Source organism: Sinocyclocheilus grahami, unplaced genomic scaffold, assembly GCF_001515645.1.
Source record: "Sinocyclocheilus grahami isolate Dianchi unplaced genomic scaffold, SAMN03320097.WGS_v1.1 scaffold24.1, whole genome shotgun sequence".
NCBI classification, from domain to species: Eukaryota; Metazoa; Chordata; class Actinopteri; order Cypriniformes; family Cyprinidae; genus Sinocyclocheilus; species Sinocyclocheilus grahami.
Window position 1 is genome coordinate 2,103,278 of NW_015505203.1, and position 26,246 is coordinate 2,129,523.

At 38.3% G+C, this 26,246-nt stretch overlaps 1 protein-coding gene across 7 annotated transcripts in view; it reads left to right on the top strand.

Annotated features, from left to right (window-relative positions):
- Positions 1 to 26,246, top strand: part of LOC107562624 (phosphatidylinositol-binding clathrin assembly protein-like) — a 77,050-nt gene that overhangs the window by 45,452 nt on the left and 5,352 nt on the right. For 2 of the 7 annotated variants that reach the window (XM_016247293.1, XM_016247317.1), the window contains exons 3-17: positions 4,626 to 4,701; positions 4,790 to 4,892; positions 5,115 to 5,208; positions 6,124 to 6,235; positions 7,475 to 7,581; positions 9,406 to 9,447; positions 9,921 to 9,941; positions 12,990 to 13,075; positions 14,200 to 14,335; positions 16,172 to 16,305; positions 21,637 to 21,734; positions 23,042 to 23,152; positions 25,503 to 25,634; positions 25,935 to 25,965; positions 26,053 to 26,203. In XM_016247293.1, the coding sequence (XP_016102779.1) occupies positions 4,626 to 4,701; positions 4,790 to 4,892; positions 5,115 to 5,208; positions 6,124 to 6,235; positions 7,475 to 7,581; positions 9,406 to 9,447; positions 9,921 to 9,941; positions 12,990 to 13,075; positions 14,200 to 14,335; positions 16,172 to 16,305; positions 21,637 to 21,734; positions 23,042 to 23,152; positions 25,503 to 25,634; positions 25,935 to 25,965; positions 26,053 to 26,203 (1,434 nt within the window). The remainder of the gene's footprint in view (positions 1 to 4,625; positions 4,702 to 4,789; positions 4,893 to 5,114; positions 5,209 to 6,123; positions 6,236 to 7,474; positions 7,582 to 9,405; positions 9,448 to 9,920; positions 9,942 to 12,989; positions 13,076 to 14,199; positions 14,336 to 16,171; positions 16,306 to 21,636; positions 21,735 to 23,041; positions 23,153 to 25,502; positions 25,635 to 25,934; positions 25,966 to 26,052; positions 26,204 to 26,246) is intronic. The other 5 variants (XM_016247302.1, XM_016247331.1, XM_016247339.1 and 2 more) reach the window with 5 other exon arrangements.

Below are 26,246 nucleotides of genomic sequence, written 5' to 3' on the forward strand. Positions count from 1 at the left end.
TCTGTTACTCAAAATCTGATATGATAATGCAATATGGTCCGAGCGTGGGTTTTGTGATCCGTTGCACCCCTACTCTCTTGACTTGTTATTTTAAGAAAAAAAGCTATCACTGAAGTTTTTAATCATGCTAATTCCTGCGCAGTGAAGTTCAGCTGATGTCTTTTTTTTTTTTTTTGCTACTTTAATTTTGGGCTACCAAAATCTGAAGAATGTCTGCCCGAAGGGCTACCAGCGATTTTGAAATTTTGCGAGCCCTGGCCTATATCATCTGAAGCCATTCCATATCTTAATGTGAGGGACAGAATTATATTTACATTGTTAAATTTAAGTTTACAGAAACTTCTACTGCAGCTGTCAGTCATTCTCCGCTCAGCATTCAAACAGCACGTCACGTTCAGTTATGACAGTCAGCACGGTAAAACTCTCTCCAAGATGATATATTCCCATTATAATACTTGATGTTTAGATAAAGGTCTGGGAATTCGCATAAAATTACATCTTGCTGGAGTTCATTGCGCTGTGACTTATGTTGCTTCAAGTACATCATTCTGCACCCTAGATGTGCATAAGAGCTGCGGCTCCATGTTGCTTCAAGTGCACCATTCTGCACCCTGAATGTGCATAAGAGCTTTTTGCCGCTCTGTTTGAAGCGTTTCACGTTATCAAAGTTTTGCACACAGAAAGATTATTAGAAGCTTTTATTTTATCATGATTTCTATCTTATTCTCATTAATGCATTTTGTAAGAATACAAATAGTTAACAGAATAAACATTGTTTAAATTGTATAATATGCACTAAAGATTTTATTTCAAGATATTGTTTTTGCTGCTAAATTATACAATCAGCTAGTTTAATTTCATAGCTTATATATTTTTATTCAAATGTAGTTTTTCTCTGTAACGAGGAAGTGAGTATTTAGTGGATTATGTGTAACAAAGGGTTTAAAAGAGTCCCCATTAGTTCCACAAACACAGCATTGATATTCTGAAGTGGTGTAGAAAAAAATAGCGCTGGTGTTGGATCGGTATCGGCCAATTCTTAGAATTTGTAATACTCTATGTAATCTTGCACTGCAAAATAATAACTCAAAAAAGATTAAAAGATAACATCATAATTATTTACTGAACCCTTAAATTAATCACAATTATATAATGAAAGCCATAAAAACAGACAATTAATCGTAATAATCTGCATAATCGTCAAAGCCCTAAAACAGACAATTAATCGCAATAACCGTGATTTGGCAATAGCCAAATTTCATAATCATGACAGCCCTACATAGCACATCAGTTTTTTTATGGTGCGTGAAGTTTTTTATTTTATTTTATTTTTTTTATTTGGTCACGCATTTCTGTTTTGCATTCTGGCACAGTCATTTTAGCTCTGAATCAGATGTGATTCCAGCTCTCTACTTTACAAACAGAATGGGTTTTGTTTGAAAATAATCTCTATCGAACAATGCGCCTTCTTTCGCACCCTGTCATCATCTTTTTGTGCTCGCCGTTTTTCTTTAAGCCTTTTATTTATTTTTTCTAACCGCGAGGTAATTGCTCAGGCCGTATCCATAGAAACCTCAGAACATGTATGGATCGAGAGAGCGAAGACCAGCAGCCGGCACATTATCAGGGCATCCTCATGCAGCCTATTTGCACATGTTCCCTGCAGGGTTAGCACACCAACATGCACACATACAGATTTCACATAACAGTTCCAGCGCTGCTTCTGGATCAGTTCCTGACTGCACCAACAAAATCAGTGGCTAAAACATGAGCAATCCCTGTTTCCTGATTGCTGATATCTTCCCTCAGCCTGAGCTGCTGTGTTAATAGAAGCTGCTCTCTTTGGGAAAGAAAGCTCCCTGCCAAAGAGCCTCCTGCCTTAATAATAAATGATGCTTCACTCTCACACTACTTGAGGTTTGTTCTCACATTAATTATTTGCTAAGCTGAGAATGCCGGACCCTTCTTGGCCTATCAATCTATATTTGTCATCCTTCTGACATCAATTTTGAATAACCTCAGCTACGTAAAAAAAGGCATTGAGATTGAGGCGTTCATGCAGAGAAGCAGGCAGGCGAATGTGGATTTGCAGACTCCACTGAATTAGTAATCTATATTGATCTACGCTCTGGAATGGAGCAATATTCTCTGCAGTTTGGTACACACTGGCTCGGCAATGCATTTTCCACAAGGTTTCTCTCTGAGGTTAAGCCACGGTGCCAGAGAGAACTAGCTCATGCTCCGCACAGCTGCCATCCTGGGGATTTTCGTCATGGTCTGAATATGGTACGCCTCACTCTGCTTCTCGTCTGATCCCTAAGGATTTTAGACCGGTATTTGAGGCACCGGTGCAAAGCAGAAGTATCTCAGTAGTTTTCTGTGAGAATGATTGGGGACACACTGTAAGAGCAGAATTCTTTTGATGCCAAGAACCTTTGAAATTTTGAAAGGAATCCCCTTCCTAAAATATTTATTTTGTTTATAAAGATTAATTTATACTGTGTAAGGAAAAAGTGTGATTTTTGTGACATTTTGTTAGCAAAATTAAATATTTGGCTTTTATATTGCCATTGTGCAAATAATATTTTAATGTATTAGCTGTACTGTACTGATTCATAACCTGTAGATAAATATTTCCAAATAAATTAATTTCTTTCTGTAGAACTGCAAAAAAATATATAAAATATTGTCCCAAATAAGCTTTGCAGAGAAATTTATAAAATATTTACAATAAAAATATTATTCCAAAAATATTTTTAAACTGTATGCAGATTTCTGTTATTTTTCTGCTTATAAAAACTATGGCTGATGGCAATAATTGGCTGACTGCTATTTTCTTGGTTTTTAAGCTCGCTGATACTTTCTATGCACATTATTCTGCCATTTGTCATTTTTCTATATTGTTCAAATGCAGCTGAATTTTTATCATTTGGCTGCAAAAATTCTAAAAGAGAATGAGGAACCTCACGCAAAGCCTCAATCACATGACCAGGGCCACCCCAAGCACCATGAGCTCCTTTGAGGTCAGAGATTATTGATCTTTCAAAGGGTGGGTGGCTTCTTTCCCTCTATATACACACCAGACTGTCAGCCTACTGTTCAGTGGATCGCCACGCTTGATCCGCCAACTTAAGCAGAACTCTAGGAATGCGGCATTTTTTTTTAAAGCCTCCCATTCCTTCAGATGCATTTTAGGAACCTTCTGTGATTTCAGTGACTCGACCTTTTTGCCACAGGCTGAAAATGGCCCCTGCCAGGACTATTTTATTCCTCTGTGCCAAGCAGATTTTGCCTGACCGCAGGGCCTGTCACCAGGTCCTCATGCTGGTTCTCCCCTGGGGTGAAACAAGCCTAAGGCTCCATCCCAGTACATAAAACTGTTTCCTGCTGACTCTCTTTCTCTGGTGTACTGATTTACCAAATAAGATCAAGGTTATACTTGCTGCATTCTGGTTTAGACTCAGTGTGGTACTGATAACTTTGTATTGTCTTGTAAATGACATTGACAAATACAGTTTCTAGGAAAAACTATTTGTTCTATTCAGATTTACTTACTAATCGTTTGTTGTCGTTCCAGCCTATAGTGTGTTGTAAATAGGCACAGGCTGTTTGCGCTTGTAATTAAAGGGATACTCCACCCAAAAATGAAAATTCTCTCATCATTTACTCACCCTCACGATGTCCCAGATGTGCCGTCCCAGTTACTTGCTTCTGTGGAACACAAACAGAGATTTTTACAAAAGTAATAAAATAAAAAGGCTATTGAAAAGTCCTTGAAAGTTCGCTCCTCAAAAACCACAACAGTAATCCATACAACCCCAGTTGTTGAATATATGTCTGTTGAAGCAATGTCTAACACGTGTGTGAGTAAAATACTCATATTTGAAACTTTTTAAACTATATTAACCATTGCTTCTGAGCAAGTCTCATACGTGAGTTTTCATGACATGTCAGCACATTGTGATGCATTAACTTTGAGGGACCCACCTCACAGAGATGGAGTATTTTTCTAAATATTTTTGTTTGTGTTCGTCTGAAGAAAGTCATATACATCTGGGACAGCATAAGATTGTGAGGGGGCAGACCTTTGTGTGCGATATAGTGACTAAATGAGATGTGGTCACTTGTAATCTCAGAATATGATTTTTGTGATCAGGTCACAAAACATTGATTGGTGGTGAGCTCTGTGTAAAGGTAAAGCGAATGTTTGAGAGTCTGTTTTACTTTTTGTTTGCCCGTCATGTCCACCACATACATGAATGAGGTCAGAATGCATCCTAGTAGTAGTATTTCCAAAAATTCCCATCATGTCCGTTCACAACAGCACCTAGATCGCCATGTGCTTCTCTTTGCTCTTTTCCTCAACCCACAGCTGTGTGAGCTGGTGGGACGGGGCTGGACGGAGGAGGGCAGTTGCAGCAGACGTACTTGGCAGCTCAAAGAAAGCTCAGAGGAGTCTGGTCTTGTACACGGGTCTAGGTTTCACACAGTGTACTGCAAATTCAGCAGCAGTCAGGGATAAAGTCGCTCCCACATTCTGACAGATTAAGAGCTGCAGAATCACATCTAGTATATGACCATATTTTTGTGTCAGCATTTTGATTATCTCTTCTCTGTACCCGCAGCGTTTCATTCAGTATCTGGCCTCAAGAAACACGCTCTTCAATTTGAACAATTTCCTTGATAAAGGTGCATTGCAAGGTATGTCAGAAACATGAACACCTTTCCTGTCTCTAAAGCATTGTACGCACACACACACTGATGATAAAGCCCTCGACCTTTCCCTCAGGCTATGACATGTCCACATTCATCAGGCGGTACAGCAGATATCTCAATGAGAAAGCCCTTTCCTATAGGCTGGTGGCTGTGGACTTCACCAAGATGAAGAGAGGGTGGGTAAACCTCAGTTCTGCCTCTGTAATATTGTCTGCCTGGAGTCAAGATTGTGTTCAAACACATTTTCTCAGCAGGACACAATCTAATCAGGCTAGCTCATTACTCTGATGATTAAGTTGTTTTTTAAAGCTGATAAAGTAGCTGATTTTTTAAACCGCTAATTAAGATTGCGAGTAAGTGGCGAGTTCTGATTGTTTGTTTATCTGTTTGTGGTGTAGTATTGATGGAGTCATGCGCACCATGAACACGGAGAAGCTGATCAAAACCTTGCCTATCATTCAAAACCAGCTGGACGCGCTGCTGGATTTCCAGGTTTGTGATGGAGAAACATGCATGTGTGCTTTAAAACTTTACAATCATTCAAATCAAATCAGAATTGATTTCTTTATTTTTATAGAATTGGTTTTCTCTTTTTTTATTTTTTTATTTTTATTTTTTTTACTGGTTACATGCTTCATAATCTCCTGTTTTAAAAAATCCATGTAATGAAAGTTTGTGGTCGGTAAGATTTGTTTAATGTTTGTGAAAGTACTCTTCACTGCATTTAGTTGATTACAAATGCAGTAAAAACAGTAATGTTGTGAAAAACAGCTGTTTTCTATTTTAATATATTTTAAAATTTAATTTCTTTATATGCATTTTTAGCAGTTGATTACTTCAGCATCACATGATACTTCAGAAATCATTTTAACATTTAACGTGGTGTTCAAGTAACATTTATTATTATTATCAATGTTGAAAACAGTTGCGTTGCTTAATATTTTTGTGGGAACCATGATCATTTTATATGTTTTCATGATAGAACGTTTAAATTTATATGAGATCTGAATCTTTTGTCACATTATAAATATCTTTACCGTGATTTTTGACCAATTTAATGCATCTTGCTAAATAAAAGCTTTAATTTCTTTCAAAGAAAATCTTACTGACCCCAAGCTTTTAAATGGCAGAAATCTGGATGATGAAATGCAAGAACATTTACAGTATTAAAAGTCCCTTAGTCTTCGTAATTTCCACTCAGCTTGGATAGATTTGTCGGTTTATAGTGCAGATTATTTGATTTGTGCCTGTGATTGAAGTGGTAAGCAGTTCCCTTAAAATCAAGTGACCCTGAAGCCCCACGTTGGAAAACCCTATTTTAACAGAACAACACTGATGTTGAGCCAGTCCAAGCTATTTGGTATGATGTGCACTCTCTCATGTGGATGTGTGGGTGTGTGTCCGTAGGCTAACCCTAATGAGCTGACTAACGGAGTGATCAACGCTGCCTTCATGCTGCTCTTCAAAGACTCCATCCGTCTGTTTGCTGCCTATAATGAGGGCGTTATCAACTTGCTGGGTAAGAGTAATCCACTCCCTTTCACTCTGGAGAGCGTCCTACTCTCACACTCTGCTTTAGGGATTATGTCTTACTGCTTTCTGAACAAAGAACAGTGCAGTTGAACCACAAGAGCTCAGGTCTTTCTGTACGCTACACTTATTAATTACTAGTATGAGATACTTTCATCCAAATTGAACTGCATCTGTGTACCACAAATAAATGTTATTAAATCAATCCTGCTGTTGGTAGAAAATGTTGTGTATATTTTGAAAATTGGTGGGACCATATTATCTATAACCGCTGTCGAATAGGTCTCAACCCACAACGTTTTGAAGCGTGTTTTGATGCTTTTAACTTTAGCTTGTTAATTTTTGGTTAATTCTTATAAAAAGATTTAAATGAAGTGAGGCCAGATTTAGTTCTAGATTTGTGAAAGATGAATTTTTTTACAATTTGTTTTTATTTGTTGTGTTTTTTGCTTGTACTATTTTTGTTTTTCCCTTGTTTCTTCCCCTGAATATAGCCACGGTTGCTGCATGGAGCTAAATTATAAGCAAGCAAATAAATATTACCTGAGCAAGTCTTGATCTTGTATCTCAAGAGCAGTTGACATATTCAGAACAACACTGTGCGCGATACTTGTGCTTTGGCTTATCTTTGACCTGAAGTTGCACTTTGCGTCCAGTGTGTGACCCCCTTAATAGTCTAGCACAGGGGTGCCCAAACTCGGTCCTGGAGGGCCGGTGTCCTGCAGAGTTTAGCTCCAACTTGCCTCAACACACCTGCCGGGAAGTTTCTAGCATGCCTAGTAAGAGCTTGATTAGCTGGTTCAGGTGTGTTTGATTAGGGTTGGAGCTAAGCTCTGCAGGACACCGGCCCTCCAGGACCGAGTTTGGGCACCCCTGGTTTAGCAGAAACAAGGCCTTAATTCCTCTTCAGCTATTGCTGCTTTTTACTCTGTTTGAGCTCTAATTATACCATTGTTAAGTCGTTCATTTTTCCATGATTTTTATTGTTTTATTATTTTTTTATGTTGTAACACATGCCTGTTTAGGTTGATGGTCTGAAAATGCATTAGAGTGCTTGCTGTCCTTGAGCGAACCATTACAGCAGCTTTTATATGCCCGTCTCTATCAGACAGCCCAGAGTGTTTTGACAGTCCTCTGATGGGTAATTGCAGTCTTTATCTGTTTGAGTTGCTCTGCTAATCGTTCTGCTCTCCCTCTGTCTCTCTCTCTTTTTGTCCTCCTGTTTCAGAGAAATACTTTGATATGAAAAAAAACCAGTGTAAAGATGCCCTGGACATCTATAAGAAGTTTCTGTACAGGATGACCAAGCTGTCAGAGTTTCTTAAAGTGGCTGAGGTACCAGTGCAATGTGTACACGCACAGACACACACACACACACACACACAGACACAGTGTTTTGATACAATAGGTCTGAGATTAGACAGGTTGTTCAAGGATCCCTCCGCTCCCACAATTTCTTTCTCTCTCTCGTATCTCTCCATCCTACAATGCTCTGGCATTCATATTCACTAGACTGATGCGTACACTGATATATTTAGTGTTCTGGCACTGCAGTGCATTGCACAGTCCTCATAGAATGTGTCCATAAACGCATACATGTGCCTATCCTGCCAAAAGTCATTTGGATGTCACTAAGTTTCATCCTTTGTTTGAGTCGAGGTTGAACTGACCTCTGTTTTGGTTTCTCTGTAACAGCTCCTAAAATATTGCAACTGGTAAAAAGAGATTGAAATCAGCATAACATCAGTCTGTTGAGGGTATTTGAGGGTCTCATTGGGTACATTTGTACACCAAGTACAATTGTTTAAGTTTATTAACATGCTTATTACCTGACACACACTAGCGTTCAGAAGTTTGGGGTTAGAAAGTTTTTTTTTGTTTGTTTTTTTTTTATAAGTATTAATACTTTTATTCAGCAAAGATGCATTAAATTGATCAAAAGTGACCGTAAATAGATTTATTGTAACAGTACCAAACATTTCTATTTGCAGATTATTGCTATTAAAATCTATTTTTTTGTCCAATAAATGCTGTTCTTTTGAACTTTCTATATATAAATGTAACCGTTTTCACAAAAAATTAAGCTGTGCAGCTGCTTTCAACATTGATAAAACAACGTATTTCTTGAGCATCAAATTATTAGAATATTAGAATGATTTCCGAAGGATCATGTGACACTGAAGACTGGAATAATGATGCAGATAATTCTATCATAGAAATAAATTACATTTCAAAATAGAAAGCGGTTATAATAATTTGGAAGTTGTAATTATTTTTCACAATATCTTTTAAAAACTAAAAAAAATCGTACTGACCCCATGTTTTTGAACGGTACTGTACATATGAAAATTAACCCCCAGCAATCTCCACAATGATTTAAAAAAAAATCTTTATCCAGTAATCATGAATGACTGGATGAGCTCTAAAAAATCCATGTAAAGTTATTGGTCCAAAGTGTGGGAACCCTGCAGTGAGAGTACTCCACTAAGACTGCTTTATACAGTGTGGAATGAGCTGTTTCTCTCCTGTTATCCTTACTGTGGCCATTGAAGGCAGTCGTTCCTGCTGTGGATTCACGTGGCGTGAGACCTTTAAAGTCTCTCTCTCTTTCTGGGCCAAATGTAGATCTGTCTGGTGCTCCCTCCTCTCTCTCTGACACTGATGAATTCCCATGCTGCCGCCCTCTTTCTCTCACTTCCCCTCTCAGTCCATCCAGCCAGGCTTTAGTCTGTCTGGTTTTATTTCCAGACTGGCTCTTCTTCTCAGGGATTCGATTTGACAGAGTCTCTGAGAACAATGTACATCGCCATGTCAGATTCTTGTCTCATTTTCTTTTGTTCTTTTTTTTTTGTTTTTTTGGGGGGTTTTTTACCCCCACCGGTTTTCATTTAAAAGTCATAATTTGTAAAATTTGTTTTTGAATGTTAACCACTCCACACCTCACAGTCAGCCATGTGAAACATTATCAATGTCTGTGTCCGTTCCCATTGGTCCTCCGTGGCTCTTGGCATGCCACACCTGTGTTATTTTTATTTCTTTCATTTTTAGTCACTGCATGAGGTAATGATCCTTTATGTTTGTTCTTTTTCTGATTCCTCCTCCCTCCCCTCGTGTGTTTGTTTGTTTACCGTTTTTTTTGTTTTGTTTTGTTTATAACAGCAAGTTGGGATTGATCAGGGTGACATCCCAGATCTCACTCAGGTCAGTGTACATTTCATCTCCACTTTCTGTTTCTCCTCTTCTTCCTGACTACGCTGCTGCTTTCGTCCATCGTACCACCGCTCTCCCTTCCTTCTTTTCTCTTTGTGTTCCACCTGTCCTCGTCCTTTCTCTGGTTGTCTTACGTGCTGTTTTTGTTCCCATGCTCACTGTTTTTTGGATGTTCTGTCTCCTGTCCTCTCTCCTTTTTGGTTTAGAAAGTCAGACTTTATATTAATCGCTTCAAGACTTGTGGCTTGACAGACGTTACCAAACACTCCTCTCTCTGTTTAGTTCCCTCTCAAATGTGTGTTTAGTGATGATCACACTGTTTCAGTATGACTTTGTGGAGTTGCACTAGGCACAGTTTAAATTTGATGTCTTTGTTTGAGTTTTGACATTACAGAGTGGGGTTAACACTATATTGAATGAGGTTTATTCCCCTGCAGTAACACATTGTTTATTGTTCCTTTCAGACGACTAGAGGATCTTACCTTGTAGGTGGTGGGTTATATGCACTGCTTGTATATGACATAAATGTGCTACTACTAGTGCTGGGTGATATATCAAATATTTACAACATATTCAATCATTTTTCGTAAAAAATTAGCCAACATCGTTAATGCTGCAATCATTTTTATTTGGCCATCCAATTTATTAGAAACCTGTGCCAGTATTCCAGTTTTGCACTCACTATACTGTAAGTGCAGAAATATTTTAAAATTTAAAGGGGTCATATGATGTCGCTAAAAAGAACATTATTTTGTGTATTTGGTATAATGAAATGTCTTTGAGGTTTAAGGTTCAAAAAACACATTATTTTCCACATACTGTACAATATTGTTTCTCTTCTATGCCCCGCCTTTCTGAAACGCGTTGATTTTTACAAAGCTCATCAGTCTGAAAAGCGAAGTGTGCTCTGATTGGCCAGCTATCCAATGTTTTATGATTGGCCGAATTCGTCAAGCGTGTGACGGAAATGTTATGCCCCTACCATACTGTGATGCCGTGTCCCGGCCGGAGCGATGAGACCAAAACATTAAAACCCATTATAAACGAGGCGTTTGTTGCATCCAGTGGGGACATAATTACGGATTATAATGACTTATACCGTCTTTTTATGCATTGCGTTGCATCGCGCCGCGTAAACAAACCATGTCTGCATTTGTGATCGGAGAAATTACAAACAGCAAGCCCTACTCTACACTGCCCAAAACTCGCGTTTGAATCATCAGTGGCAAATCCTTTAAATATGAAAACGTACTTACAGACTGAGTCAGAACAGCCGGCATTGTAGTCTACTCTTCCAGGATCAGGAAACAGTCCTCCATAAAATGTGCTGCACACATCTGAATATTTGGGTTAAACTGTTCTGGAACAGTGTTGTAAATACAACTTAACCACTGATTTCTAGTCGTGTCCTCTTTTGGAAGACCAAACAAAGTGCTTTCGCAATGAAACACACAGCGTCTTCACAACACGGCAGCGGCGGTGGCAGCAACAATAAAGTTACGCCTTTCTTTGCGTGAACAATTGGGCGGCGTTATGCAAATCTTCCCACACAGTGACGTAGACATGTGGGGGCATGTTTAAACGAGGTGTTTTAGGGGGGCGTGGACCAGTCTTAACTTTTATAAAGAATATCTCTTTGGATTAAGACTCTAGTCTTTGCAACTTCAGGGATCTCATCTATTCACAAACCGCTTGTAACACTCCAAAGAGAAAGGAAAACTTGAAATCGCATCATATGACCCCTTTAAAAAAGATACTTGCTATTTAAACCAGGGGCATATAACAATTAAAACTTAAATGTCTCATTATACACGTAAATATGTGGGTAATTATTATAATTTAATAATATATTGTTGTATTGTTCCATATAGTAGTATTGGAATGAAAGCAAAATTATTTTAGTTTTATTTATATATTTATCGTATATTTAATTATATAACATGTAATAATTATGTAAATATCAATCTTTTCATTTAATTAAAGACATTTATTTTTAAAATTTTACTGTATTTTGAGTCTGAATCTTGGTGTAGTCAAAGTGATTATTCTTTAAATTAAAAGCCATTTTAGAGCAAATACATACTGTATGTGTTGAAATCAAAAATCATCAAAAAGTAAATATTGAGGTAATTTTTTTTAGCTGTATCTCCCAGCCCTAGTTTCTTTCTGACTGCATCATCGGATTCATCCCATTAAAACCAGGCTAACTGATTGAATGTGGCCCAAACTGCCATTCTTTTCTCTGTCAATTTGCAGGCATGGCTGTATATTGCTATTTCTGCTGATCTGAGACCAGATGGGCAGTTGTCTCTTTATAGTTTGATCAAATCGTTAGCTCAGATCAGCATAAAAGCAAAGCTCCGGCTGGGTTGCATGACGGCTTCATGCTTGCAAAACCCCCTGACCATCAGAGTTGTAGAAGGTGGCGCTTCTGTGAGAGCTATATGATTTACCCAATGCCCTGTTTCACCTTTACATGAGAAAACGGCCCTACGTTTGTAGGATTGTGATGAAGTATTCATGTAACCTCACTTTGTCCTTTGCGTAGCCGCACGCACATCTATAATGTAGTCATTTAATCAAAAGCCTGTTCGTGCCGTGTCTTCTCCAAGGAAATCAAATCAGACAGGAAGGAAGCAAATTAAAAGCTGTTACTCTTTCATCTTTCTTTTTTATCTCACTTCTGTGGAAGTAATACATTTTCCCGCTTAGCCGAAATGTTGGTTTTTAGTTCTATTTGAATTATAGACTGCTGCATATGTGTTTCTCTCTTTTGGCTTCTGTTTTCGGTGGAATGGATTAGACCCAATCTGCCCTCTCAGCGATGTGAAGAAAAAGCCAACCTAGATCAGATCCAGATATGTTGGCCAGCGCTGCCAGCTAGGCTCAGTCGAAGAGCTTACCTTACCCTTAGACTATAAGAGCAGTTTATACACGGGTTGTCTGTTCTGGAAACTTGGCACAAAGCACCTGCTCTTTTCACCAACCATGAGCTCTGAGTTTGTGCTAACATTTGCTCTCATTTGAATGAAGCAGCAACGGGGTGTGTGTGCTCTTAGGTGCTAACATACACATCCCGTGTTTGCTGATGTGGGACCTGTGTTATGCTTCCTCTTGTAGTTAAGATAATTCTTTTCAAAAGAAACAAATCCTAGATCGGTATAAAGGGCTCAGAGGAAGGTTTTAGCTAGATTTCTAGTTCCAAAAGCCAGTGTAAAGAGTTTAATGTCATGGTCCAATAATGAGTTTTATCAGTGACCTCATGGGTCTGTCATGCATTTGAGGTTTGGATCTTCCAGTGTGCATGTCACTTCCTCTCTTTCGAATTCGTACTCTTCCTCTCTCTTGTTTTCTGTGCTTGTTTATCCTTTGCCTGTACGCCTCTTACTAAAAGCTTAAAGCATGCTCCTGTTATTATTTAATGAAACTCAGGTGGGTGAGTGTGTAAGTGTGTTTGATCGTGTGAGTGTGTACTCTTTAAACTGGATCTGTATGTTCTCATTGAGTTCTTGACCCTTCTCTTTGTCCTGCAGGCTCCCAGCAGTCTCCTGGAGGCTCTTGAGCAGCACCTGGCCTCTCTGGAGGGCAAGAAAACCAAGGAGCTCTCAGCCGACAACAGGTACGAAATCCTACAGTTCTAAAAAATCCAGCATCACACTGTAAAGCACTGTTTGGGCAAACATCTGTGAAGTCATGCAACCAAAACATTAATGCATTCGAAAAATTCACTAAGACATTCTAAAATCCATATAAATTGAGTGGTTTATTCCAAGTCTTCTGAAAAACAGAAAAGCTTTACATGATGAACAAATTTAATTTAGGCTTTTATTTACATAAATATTGATCAATGCATCTTACATAGAGCTCATTGGACAGCCAATGCTCAACCAGTGAGGTCTGTTTTTGCATGTCAAGCAAGCAAGGCAGTTGATTTTCCATGTTTGCCATATTAATAAGTGAATGGACAATTTCCATTCCACATTTCCATCAGCAGGGGAAAAGTAATGGCGCTGAACAGATATACCAAGAAAAATGTTATTCATTTATTTCTCTTTCCATTTATTTATTTTAATCTTTTTGTGAGTCTTTGTATTTTTCTTAGTTTTTTTGCATTTTTAAAATGACAAATGATCTCCTGCTGAAATTCCAAATGAAAACATTTTAACAAATGATCATCAGCTGAAATTCCAAATAAAAATGTTTTAACACGAAAAACATTGATCTGTGAATTCCTGTGAAGACGTTTGTGTATATATATTAATTAAAATGGTAAAATTTAATTTTTTTTCTTGGTATTCCTGTTTCTTGGTATACCTGTATATTGAGTAGTGGGCTGGTTGTGTAATATAACGTGGGGGTCATCATGGCGTAATACCCATTTTGTGTAAAATAAAATGCCTCTTATTAGGCTAATGAATCTCATTCATCTCATGTGAGTGTACATCTTTTTTTTTTTTTTTTTTTTACGTCAACCTTTTTTATTGCTTTGAAGATAAGACAAAATATGTAGTCGTATGCAAGTTCCTGTATATGCTGTATAAATCCTCTTAACAGCACTTCACAAGCCATATGTTGAAGCACTTGATACAGCAACAACAAACCATTAGCAAGAGATTTATATATAGCCACATACTGTAAGATATTACTTTTTTGGCTTGTGAAGAGTGTTAAATAAATCAGGTCCTAAATAAAGAACTGATAGGGAAATCTCACTTCTGTGCTTATCTGTGTTTTTCTCTGTAGAGCCAACACTCTGTCCAATGCGGTGTCGTCCCTCTCCAACACGGGCATGTCCTTCTCCTTCTCATCCAGCAGGATGGACGAGAAGGAGAAACAACAGGCCCTGGAGGAGGAGCAATCCCGTCTGCAAGCTCTCAAGGTGGGTTACAACCTATCCCATTATTTTCTGTGAATGAACATGTTCTAAGTTTGAAGTGTGGACAGGAAGTGATGTTAGCTGGTTCAGTGTGGAGAATAAAGAGTACATACAATAAAGGCATATCCCAGCTCCACCCAGGGAAGTTTGTTGCAACTGAGATTTGGCAGAATTGAAGCTGCTGTTCTGGGAACATTTTGTTCTACACATACAAGTGTATGTGTGTTTACACAATACGCCCTTGTACCTTCAATGATTAGCCTGCAACAGTAAGTGGTCAACGGGGTTAATCAAACCTCTCTGTCTCCATCAGGATTTACTGTCATACCTTGTGGGACACAAATACTCACACCAACACACACACAAACTGAATGACAGGAATATCATTGGTGTGGAATGTATCCCCAGATGCACCACGGCTCCATATCTGAATAGTTCAAACATTCAAAGCAATTTCAAAGTCCAACATCAAAGTATTTACACATCCCGTGTTCGGATAAGTTTGTGTGAAATTGAACTGGTGTTTCTTTGTGATTATTGTGTTCTCAACACTCCACAGTGTTTTAGAGTGCTATTGCTTTCTTTTTCCGCTTTCTTTTCTTCCCACATTTTCTTGTTGTTGCAAAGGGCATAAAACCTTGCCATGTCGCAACCTACTTCCTCTCTCTTTAGAAACTAGAATCTAGGGCTGCACGGTTTAAAGAAAGAAATCGAATTGTGATTTTTCTGATTAGAAATTAAAATCTAAAATGTGATTTAAAGAAGAAAAAGTTTTAGGTTTGCTTGTTTATAGGGCTGCGCAATTTGGCCCAAAATGTTGTGTTTTATCTATCGGTATGATAGTTATAATAATAATGTACACATTTAATAATATAATAATTATATAAAAAAATTATTATACACAATAATAATTATTATTCTTGTTGTTATGCTAAATAATGATCTTTTTTATCTTTATTTATTTATCTTATCGCTAAATAAAAATGATAAAACAAGAAAAGTTACTATTGTAATATTTCACTGTAAAGGAGAAAATAGGAAAAAAAATTATAGTAAAACTGTAAAATTTAAATTACTAATATTTATGCCCATCTTGATTCATTTTCAGATGTTAATCCGTCAAACTTTTATTTTGGCAGAAATCCCCAGTTAGCTCTTGTAGCTTTTCTTTTGTTGACAACAATCGGTTTAACTGTGCTTTTCTTTACAAATTTGGAAAGATGATTGACATGTATTCCCATATGCATGTTCTAAGTGACTTAAACTCAGAGCAAATGTAGAGAGAAGGTTGTGTGGAGCAGTTTTTGCTGTGACCAATGTCACAGGATCATGAGCTGCTCACATGTAAAAACACATTACACATTATTGGTCAAAAAGCCTAGACCAGACTTGACTTTAGGTTTTGGTTTGTCTGATGTCAAATAGTTGTGCTCGAGTGAGTTGCTTAGCTTGAAATAGCTCTACATGCTGACGATTTATTGACTTTTCTTGTTCCTTTCGTATGGTTGGTCTAAGCTGCTCAAGTAGTTGATGTTTTTGAGGCGTTGCTCATTTCCGTCAAAGGAAGTGTGACTTGGGAGATCTTCTCTGACTTCAGCCATCTCTTCTACAGTACGCGCGCACACACACACACACACACACAGACAGACAGTAGATCTGAGCTGTAGCTGATTGACACTTAAGCTGCCTGAGTGGCTGTAATCTGTCTGATTTCACAGAGCTCAGCTGAAGGAAATAGTCTCTACAGTGACCATCGCAGGAGAAATGAGCCGAGCAGCCCAGTCTTTAAATGCTTTGTTCTCTCTAAATGTTTTCTTCCTGTGTTTTGTGATTGTATAGAACCAGCGTCTGAAGGAGATGAGCATGCAGACCCCCTCTGCCTCTCCCAGCACACAGTCTATGGGTAGTGCCAACAACCACACTGCGGGCATGGACCTGTTCACCAACACCACAAGCCCACCCTCAACAAACAGGTCACTAGCATGTAGTACATGACCGCAGTACATATTATATAAAGAAAAAAGCTCACTGAACACAAGTAAACCTTCAGCGATTAAGAATACGAAAGAAAGTAATAGAACAAATAAATAAGAAATGCTACATACATCGTATAAAGTAATCGAATGTATAAAAACATGCATATACTTCTGTGTAAATTAAATATATATTTTTTCTTATTAATGTTACAAAAATTATTTAGCTGTCACTTTAAGAGCTGCCCAGATCCAATATACTATTACACGTTTTCTTTCTCAGCTGTATGCTTTCACATAAGAGCCAAATTACTGTATACGAAGGTACTTGCAAATACAGGCGTTTTGACAAGTGTGTGTATTTAACTTAATGTGTGTTCAAGGCCAATAAAGTGGCAAAAATAACTGTTAAATACTCCCGCGCTCTGAGCACCGTCTTCATGTGCGCGTGCCTCTCTGGCAGCACGATTTATAGTGGAATGAGTTCTCTTTTGCTGCTGATTGCATTTCAGTGGCTTAAAATAAATAGTTTTAAACCGCTTAAAAACACGTGCAAATGATACTGTATATTTTCATGACCATGTAGCACAGCAATGTCACGTGAGCATGTAACCGCGATAGTGACAGTAGTTCAAAATATCTACCGTTTGACAAATTTATACCGGTATATCGCCCACCCCTACGTACAGTAATACAAAGCTCAGTGAATCTACAATATATGCTATACCATATGGTCCAAAGCCTGAGATTTTGGGATTCAAAATCAATTTAAACTGGAAATAAAATTTTAGGATTTTGAAATAAAAAAGGCTTATTACAGACAAATGAAGAGATATTTGAGATTCTGTATACTTTCATTCATAATATGAACTTACAAAAGTCACATTTACTTTTCATTTTTTCAGTTTTTATTAAAGCACAAGATACTTATCTCAAAACATGTTTTATAACATGAAAACATTAAAAAATATAGACTGTCAAAGTTGCCTATTCATAAATAGATTGCCACTTTATATATTATATTTATTTAGATATTAGTATCATTGTTTCAACATCTTATATACTGCACAATACTGCAAAGTAAAATTTTGAAATAATTTAATAGATGTCTATCAGAACTTATTTGATATATTTGACAACTGTTAGGTTGTTTGCTGGTTTTAAACCCTGTTGGCATCATGAATCTCACTGTTGTTGTGGCAGTTGCCTTGCTGATGATGCAACTCCCACAACAGGTTGATTGTTGTAAGAAGTGAACAGACGGAATCTTTTCACCCTGTCTGTTTTGAGGTGTTTGTCCTTTTTTTTTTTACTCTGAACTCTATAGCTGTTCAGTGATATACTATAATCCAAACGTGCCATTGGTGAGAATGAAAAAGCCTTTATACCATCTTTAAGAACTCGGATGATTTAAAAAGACCAAACCATGGCTGTGCAGTGGGCTCACTAGTATCTCTTAATGTAGCCTGCATGATACTTTTTAGATGAAAGAACCGAGCCTCTCTGTTCAGATTCCTTTTCATACCCTTCAAAGCCTTTACAGAACACACAAAGAATGAAAAGCGGCATATTTAGACTGTGCTATACACTATGTGTGAGCGAGGAGGGAGTACTAGATGTCAGCACCTACAGAAAAAGCATGGACATGTCAATACCTGCTGCCAGGGCCGTTTCTAGGCATAGGCGAGCTAGGCGGTCGCCTAGGGTGCCACCAGCTGAAGGGGCGCCAATGAGCGCACGTACTGGCACTTTTATTAGGGTTGTGATAAAGAGTGGCACGGTCACCCTGAAATATGACTGCTGCCCCCACTGGATCCCCCAACATTATTGGGCTAGAGTCATGGGCGTCGCTAGGCCATTTTTAGGGGGGCTATAGCTATAATGACTACTCAGCCCCCCTAAAATATTGCGATTAGCTCCATAAACTGTACATGAATTTGTGATCATGAAGACTTGTATTTGGCTTATTCAGTTATATGTTATACCTATGCAATATAGTGGAATACTGCTCTTTTTAGTATATAAATTTAGCATACCAACCCTATTAGTCAAACATTTTTTGTTATATATATTATACCCTCATTGGGGACTGAGCCCCCCTAAAATGAAAATCCTAGAATTGCCCCTGGCTAGAGTACTGTCATGCCACTAGATAAGAGTGCTGTCAATTGCTACCTGATTGTTGCATGCAAAGGTTGCATTTGGAGCGCTCAACAACGCCATTAGATCAGTGGGCTCTGTCAGTGCTTTGGCAAGGTAACACTTTTTTTTTGCCATGTAATAAAGCTAAGTTCAAAGGCCAATTTAAAATATTGGTACAGTAAATAAAGTGCACAAAATCAGTATTTTGTTTAGGCAGTTTTTGTGGCACATTTGTCCAAATATTTGTGGCAGATTTGTCCAAAAGTTGTGAATTTTTTGCGCCAATACTTTGTTAAAGGATCAGCGTGTCATGTAATATTCCCATATAAACTTTAACATCCAATTAAAAAATATTTGTATATTAAAATTAGCTAATTCACGAGATCAATACATCCTTTATTAGACCGATTTGTCGAGTTAAATGCATCCTTACGGAGGTGTCGAAATGCTGAATCAATTCATTCACTTCCAACAGCGCTTAAGGGGGGGCGGGGATAGGGATTTCACCTAGGGCATCAAATTGGCTAGAAACGGCCCTGCCTGCTGGTCTTCGCTCACTTTCTCGAGTGAGTTGATGAAGCCACTTGGCCTGGTGGTGCAACATCTTGAAAACAATGAAAATCACAGTCCAGCTGCTTTTCACTACTAAGTTCTACCAGACATTGTAAAATGTTCTAATTTCTAATTTCTCAAAATGGGCGGTAACAAGTGTACTATGTACTAGGGCTGTGCAATTAATCGCATTAATATTATATACTATAAATATAAGTTTTATGCTAGTAAGATTTGTTTTTAAATGTTTTTGAAAGAAGTACTCTTATGCTCACCAATGCTTAATTTATTTGATAAAAATAAAAACAGTATGAACAGTGATTTACAATTTAAACTCTTTCTGTTTTAATTAGTGCTGGGCAACGATTAATTGTGATTATTTGCATCCAAAATAAAAGTTTTTGTTTATATAATATATGTGTGTGTACCATGTATAGTTATTATGAATATATAAAGACACACAATTATAGTATATATTTAGATTTTTTTTTACATGTATATATGTATATTCATATAATTTATATTATACTGTATATAAATATATTTAATATATAACATATTTTTTCTTAAATATATACATGCATGTGTGTGTGCTTTTATACAGTGGGGGAAAAAAGTATTTAGTCAGCCACCAATTGTGCAAGTTCTCCCACTTAAAAAGATGAGAGAGGCCTGTAATTTTCATCATAGGTATACCTCAACTATGAGAGACAAAATGAGAAAAAAAATCCAGAAAATCTCATTGTAGGATTTTTAAATAATTTATTTGCAAATTATGGTGGAAAATAAGTATTTGGTCAATAACAAAATTTCATCTCAATACTTTGTTATATACCCTTTGTTGGCAATGACAGAGGTCAAACGTTTTCTGTAAGTCTTCACAAGGTTTTCACACACTGTTGCTGGTATTTTGGCCCATTCCTCCATGCAGATCTCCTCTAGAGCAGTAATGTTTTGGGGCTGTCGCTGGGCAACATGGATTTTCAACTCCCTCCAAAGATTTTCTATGGGGTTGAGATCTGGAGACTGGCTAGGCCACTCCAGGACCTTGAAATGCTTCTTACGAAGCCACTCCTTCGTTGCCCGGGCGGTGTGTTTGGGATCATTGTCATGCTGAAAGACCCAGCCACGTTTCATCTTCAATGCCCTTGCTGATGGAAGGAGGTTTTCACTCAAAATCTCACGATACATGGCTCCATTCATTCTTTCGTTTACACGGATCGGTCGTCCTGGTCCCTTTGCAGAAAAACAGCCCCAAAGCATGATGTTTCCACCTCCATGCTTCACAGTAGGTATGGTGTTCTTTGGATGCAACTCAGCATTCTTTCTTCTCCAAACACGACAAGTTGAGTTTTTACCAAAAAGTTCTATTTTGGTTTCATCTGACCATATGACATTCTCCCAATCCTCTTCTGGATCCTCCAAATGCTCTCTAGCAAACTTCAGACGGGCCTGGATATGTACTGGCTTAAGCAGGGGGACACGTCTGGCACCGCAGTGAGTCCCTGGCGGCGCAGTGTGTTACTGATGGTAGCCTTTGTTACTTTGGTCCCAGCTCTCTGCAGGTCATTCACTAGGTCCCCCCGTGTGGTTCTGGGATTTTTGCTCACAGTTCTTGTGATCATTTTGACTCCACGGGGTGAGATCTTGCGTTGAGCCCCAGATCGAGGGAGATTATCAGTGGTCTTGTATGTCTTCCATTTTCTAATAATTGCTCCCACAGTTGATTTCTTCACACCAAGCTGCTTACCTATTGCAGATTCAGTCTTCCCAGCCTGGTGCAGGTCTACAATTTTGTTTCTGGTGTCCTTTGATAGCTCTTTGGTCTTGGCCATGGTGGAGTTTGGAGTGTGACTGTTTGAGGTTGTGGACAGGTGTCTTTTATACTGATAATGAGTTCAAACAGATGCCATTAATACAGGTAACGAGTGGAGGACAGAGGAGTCTCTTAAAGAAGAAGTTACAGGTCTGTGAGGGCCAGAAATCTTGCTTGTTTGTAGGTGACCAAATACTTATTTTACCGAGGACTTTACCAATTAATTCTTTAAAAATCCTACAATGTGATTTTCTGGATTTTTTTTTCTCATTTTGTTTTTCATAGTTGAGGTATACCTATGATGAAAATTACAGGCCTCTCTCATCTTTTTAAGTGGGAGAACTTGCACAATTGGTGGCTGACTAAATACTTTTTTGCCCCACTGTATATGCATAATATATATGCACAGTACACACACACATATTTTGTACACAAAAACTTTTATGTTGGATGCGATTAATCGTTGCTCAGCACTAATTTTTATGTTTCAAAATGTTATTTATTTTTGTGCCGTAATAACGTTTTTTTTTTCATGATTCTTTGAGCAGAAAGTTCTGAATTAAAGCTTAATTTAATTGCTGAATAAAAGTATTCAGTTCTTACAAAAAGATTTGTCATGTGGAGTGTTGTAATGTTGCATCCATCAGATGTCTTGTGATTCTTACTTATTAAAGTCTATTGAACATATAGCTTGAGAACTTCTGATTTTGATAATGGAAAACCTTCAGATATTGTATAGCATAAAATGTTGATTATACAAGATCTGTGTGGTAGAATTTAAATGTTTTACTTTTATACTAAACTCTCTTTCTCTTGTACAGCATGCCAAACCTCAACAGTGACTTGTTTGACCTTCAGCCTGCCTTCATTCCTGCTGTGCAGAGCACTCCTATCTCCACCGCCAGCAGTGCCTGGGGAGGTGCGGCCCACTCCACCCATACACATACACCCAATCACCGATCTATTGTTTTACCACTTTAGATCACTGACCTTTAATTTAGTCCCTGAAAAATCATTAGAACAGATCAATCCTTTGTTAACTTGCAGTAAATGTTCATCTAATTATCTGTTCGTTCACTTGCTAGTTCATTCCTATGTTTCAAATACTTACAAGCTGTTTGTAAGCCCTGTCCCAAAAGCTACCATCTGCCCTTGGCGTTCACAGTTTGGTGAGATAATGGTATATAGATTGTTGGGCCATATGCAGCATTTTATGGCATCAATGATGCCTCAAAGAGCTGACCAAGCAGCTTGCTAGGTTTTGCAACCCAACCAATGTTTCGTTGTGTTTGTGTTCTCCATACCCATCCATCCTGTTGTGTAGGGTTCGAACAATGTTTTCTAGATATTCCGAAGTGTGACCGATTTGGGTGCTTTTCCGTTGAGGCATTATCGCTCTGGTTGGGAGCTGTGCTGAGTGTCAGAGGTTCATTTTCAGCACTTCAGCACATCTGCTGGGCTTGTGTGAATTGAGGACACAAGGTGCAGAGTGTAGACACACTGCCAGACTCTTAACTATGCCAGGATTTGTAGGTCACAGCATGCACTTGGAGCGTGCGCTTTACAGCTAGTGGACCGGTGCGCCGAGGGCTAGCCAGATGCACAGCGAGACTCAGGTCTCCAGAGACCCACATATACTACTAACAGTGCAAAGACACAGCAGTGTAGACAGATGGAGGGATGAGGTGTTTTAAAAAAGAGAGAAAGATTGCCGAGTAATGAGCAGAGTAGTGAGAAGGAGCCACAGGCACAGATTTAAGTTGTAAATTGTTATTTACATAAGAAATCATGGAATAATAATAGGAATCCACCAAAGTTTAGGCCGTTTCAAGCGCTTCAGCTGAAAATGGTATTTAATGACATTTTCAGACAAAAACGCATTTAATGGCATTCTCAGATGGATGGAAACTGTTATCAGAAAGAGGAAAAAGTATGCATGTAAAATGGTCCAGGTTTAACTGGGCTGCAAAAAAAATTATGTTGTGATTATTTTGACACATTGCGATTGACAGTTGTGACATGATTAACATTTTCATATTGCTATTGTTTAGATCTTCAGGCAAAAGACATAAAATCACTTTTGAAATGGCGTCTGCAAAAACTACAAACCATTAAGCCATATTGTATTTAGATGAATTGTGCAGCCCTAGAATCAATCTAAATGGTGGCAACTTGCAAGAAAAAAGGTCATGTATACTTCCATGTGTATGTGTGTGTTACTCTCAGGTCTAGAAAGCAGCACTCTTCATCCCATGGCTTCCATGCCCACCATGAATGTAGATTTTGATGCTGTATTTGGGACTAAAGCTTCCAATAGTGATGTGAAGCCATCAGCTGGTAAAATGTCTCACGTGTGATTATTAATAACTGCGCTTATTAATCTCTGAAGATTTGACCCTTGCCGCTGCTCTTAATAACTGCAAAACTTGGTAACCTTCACCCTAAAATAAACCTCTTCTGCTGGTTTTGCGGTATGGTGAGTTTGAGCTTTGCCGCTGGAATGCTGAAACAAACTGTGCAGCCGACTGCAGCACCTGCCCGTCTGACTCGGTTCTGGAGAGATTGGGAATGTTCTTTGGGGAATCGCTCATGCTTTTTTTCCTCTCCACTTACTCACTTCACTGCTCTGTGGTTGTGGACAGTCTGTTATCATCCCTTCATCCATCTACTGTGTGTGTGTGTGTGTGTGTGTGTGTTAGTGGAGGCTGGGTGCTGACTGGCATTTTTCTCCATCTGTTAATCGCCTGTCGCCACACTCCTTATCTGAACACAGAACAGACGCACACACATTTCCACTCACCAGTACATTCACTCTCGGTCTGCCCCTATCTTCCTTTTTTTTTTCTTTCCTTGGCCCCTTTTTTCTTACCTTTTGCTTTTGTTTTTGTTATTTTTTGTTTTTTTGTGTCTCCCCCCACCCCATTCACTCTCTTCTGCTCTCTTTCCTGGGTTATGATGGCTGATCTGATGTGGTGAGTGTGTACTCGTGTTTTTTTTTTTTTTTGTCTTGGCCTCCTTGTTCCTGCTGGCAAAGCAGAAAGTAGAACTGTATATATATGGCATGTGTCAGCAGACTGTCTCTCTTGCTTGCTTTCTCTCATTTACTAAAAGAATTAGCAACATGATCTGGGGTTTTTTACCATTTGAAAACTAGTTGCCTCTTCAGTTAATGAAATCAGCTGTTTGAAAGTCAACATTAAATAGCATTTACAACAGTGTTATTATTGTAATATTTATGTACTATTACAGTATTGTTAGTATTTTGAATTAGCTTTTATTTTTATAACTTCAGTTTTCATTTTATTTTTAGATTTTGTATTATGTAGATTTTTCATTATTATTAGTTTCAGTTTTTAATATTTCTATATATTTTTGTTTCTGTATTTTAATTAATTTTTAATAATTAAGCATAACATTTTTTTAATTACTTGCCAAGGCAAAAACAAACAAACAAAGTTTTTCCATCTAATATTTATATTTTATTTCAGTTTTATTTTAGTTAACAAAAACTATTTTAATAGTTTTCGTTACCAACTACTACCCTAATTTACAACGCATTTGACTTTTGTAATGTGATATATTTACGCAAATAGTGGGCAATCCTGGGCAAAAGTTATTTGTCGAAAAGGTTTAAAAAAAAATTGTGGATACTGAAGGTCAAGTATCCACATTTTCAATGTCAGAGCATTGACATTGTAATAACTATTGGCAAGATTTTAGAGAGTTTGTGTTCGTCTGCAACAGTATCTAAATAGCTGTTGGTTAGCATTTAATCAGTAGCCTGTGTGGTCTAAATGAAAAAAGCAAAGTCTAAAAGATGAGTTATTACATTTTATTTAAAGTCTTCAAAGGCATTTTTCTCTTTGATATAACATGCACTGATTAATCATCCACAATAAGCCGAGTAACATGTATTAAGAAAAAAAGAAGCGATTTTTTGCAATATTATGCCTCCATAAGGAGAAGAATAAGAAAAAAGGGGATGTCATAGATTTCCAGTTTTGTTTAAGGAGCCCTGTCGTGTTATTTCCTCTTAGTTCTCAGGGTGGTTCCTCCCGTCCTGACCTAATGTTCTGCTCTAGATCTCTATGGGTCTTTTGTCATGCCGTGAGTGGCCTCACAGAGGCTCATCCCCGCTGCTCGCATCATTATAGACATCAGCAGGACTGCAGCACGCTTTCTCTCGTCTCACTCCTGTCTCTCTGCTCTATAACACCTATGCCCTAACCAGGCCTGATGCGACAAGTTTCCAGCAACAAGCAATTTGTGTGTCCACATTGAAAGCTTAACGGCTGCACGATGTGACATTTATAGTGTATTAGATGTTTAATGTACAGTGTACATATTGAGATGCACTGATCCTGTTTTTCCTTCTTAAGACTGACATCTCAACAAGCATTGGCTATTACAGAGTACTGATCTGATACCATCTGTACAAATTAAAATTTACCCTTTCGGCTAACCTTAACAACCATGACTAACACACAGAAACGAATTTGTTTGAGTCAAGTCTAACTGATATCCAATTCTTTTAAAAAGGTCAGCAGTGCAGAAATATAAAACCTTTATTGCTGGTTGCTTGACGTGTCGCTTCTGGTTAGGTGTCAGTCTGCAGCAAAAATAAGTGGTTTGCCACTCTCGTAATATATAATCAATGGAATAATGGTTTCTCTGTCTTTTTTCTCAGGTTATGATGCGTTAGGAGACTTGTTGAAGCCCACGGTGACGGTTCACACTCAGGCACCGATCATGGCTCCTCATACAGGCAGTAAACTGTTGGCCAGTGACCTGGATTCGTCCCTGGCCAACCTCGTAGGCAGTGAGTCCCTCTTCCTTGCAGCATTATTGGTCTGTTTGTGTGGCTTTCTTTATTTACTTGGTCATAAGTCCCTGACCTTCAAGTTGCATTTGTGCTACTCTACTGAACAGAGAGTCAGCAGCCATATGGTGCTATACGCTTATGGGTATGTATGTGTGTGCGTGTTGAACAGAGACGAATTAAACCCAGCTTAGGGGAAATGAATAAGTATCTGATGCCTCCAGTGCTGTAAGTCTTCCAGTATTACGCTGATGTTGGGCTGTTCTAACAGTCTGTTTCTTTCCCCCCCTCTCTTTTTAGACCTGCAGTTTGGGGGAGCACCAGGCAAAAAGTGAGGATTTACATTTAATTATCTAAATCATTTCAAATTGTAAAAAGAAGCAGTGTCTAGACTCTCTTTGCATGTGTTTGCATGCAGGTCTGACATGCAGTGGACTCAGCCTGGAGAGAAGAAGCTGACCGGTGGCACTAACTGGCAGTCAAAGACAATGAGCAGCACCACTGCCTGGAGCCCCGCCCCCTTGCCACCTGCTGCCATGCCACCTGCCGCCATGCCCGTGCCACACATGGTGAGAACACACACATGGACACACACTCACTCACTCACACATA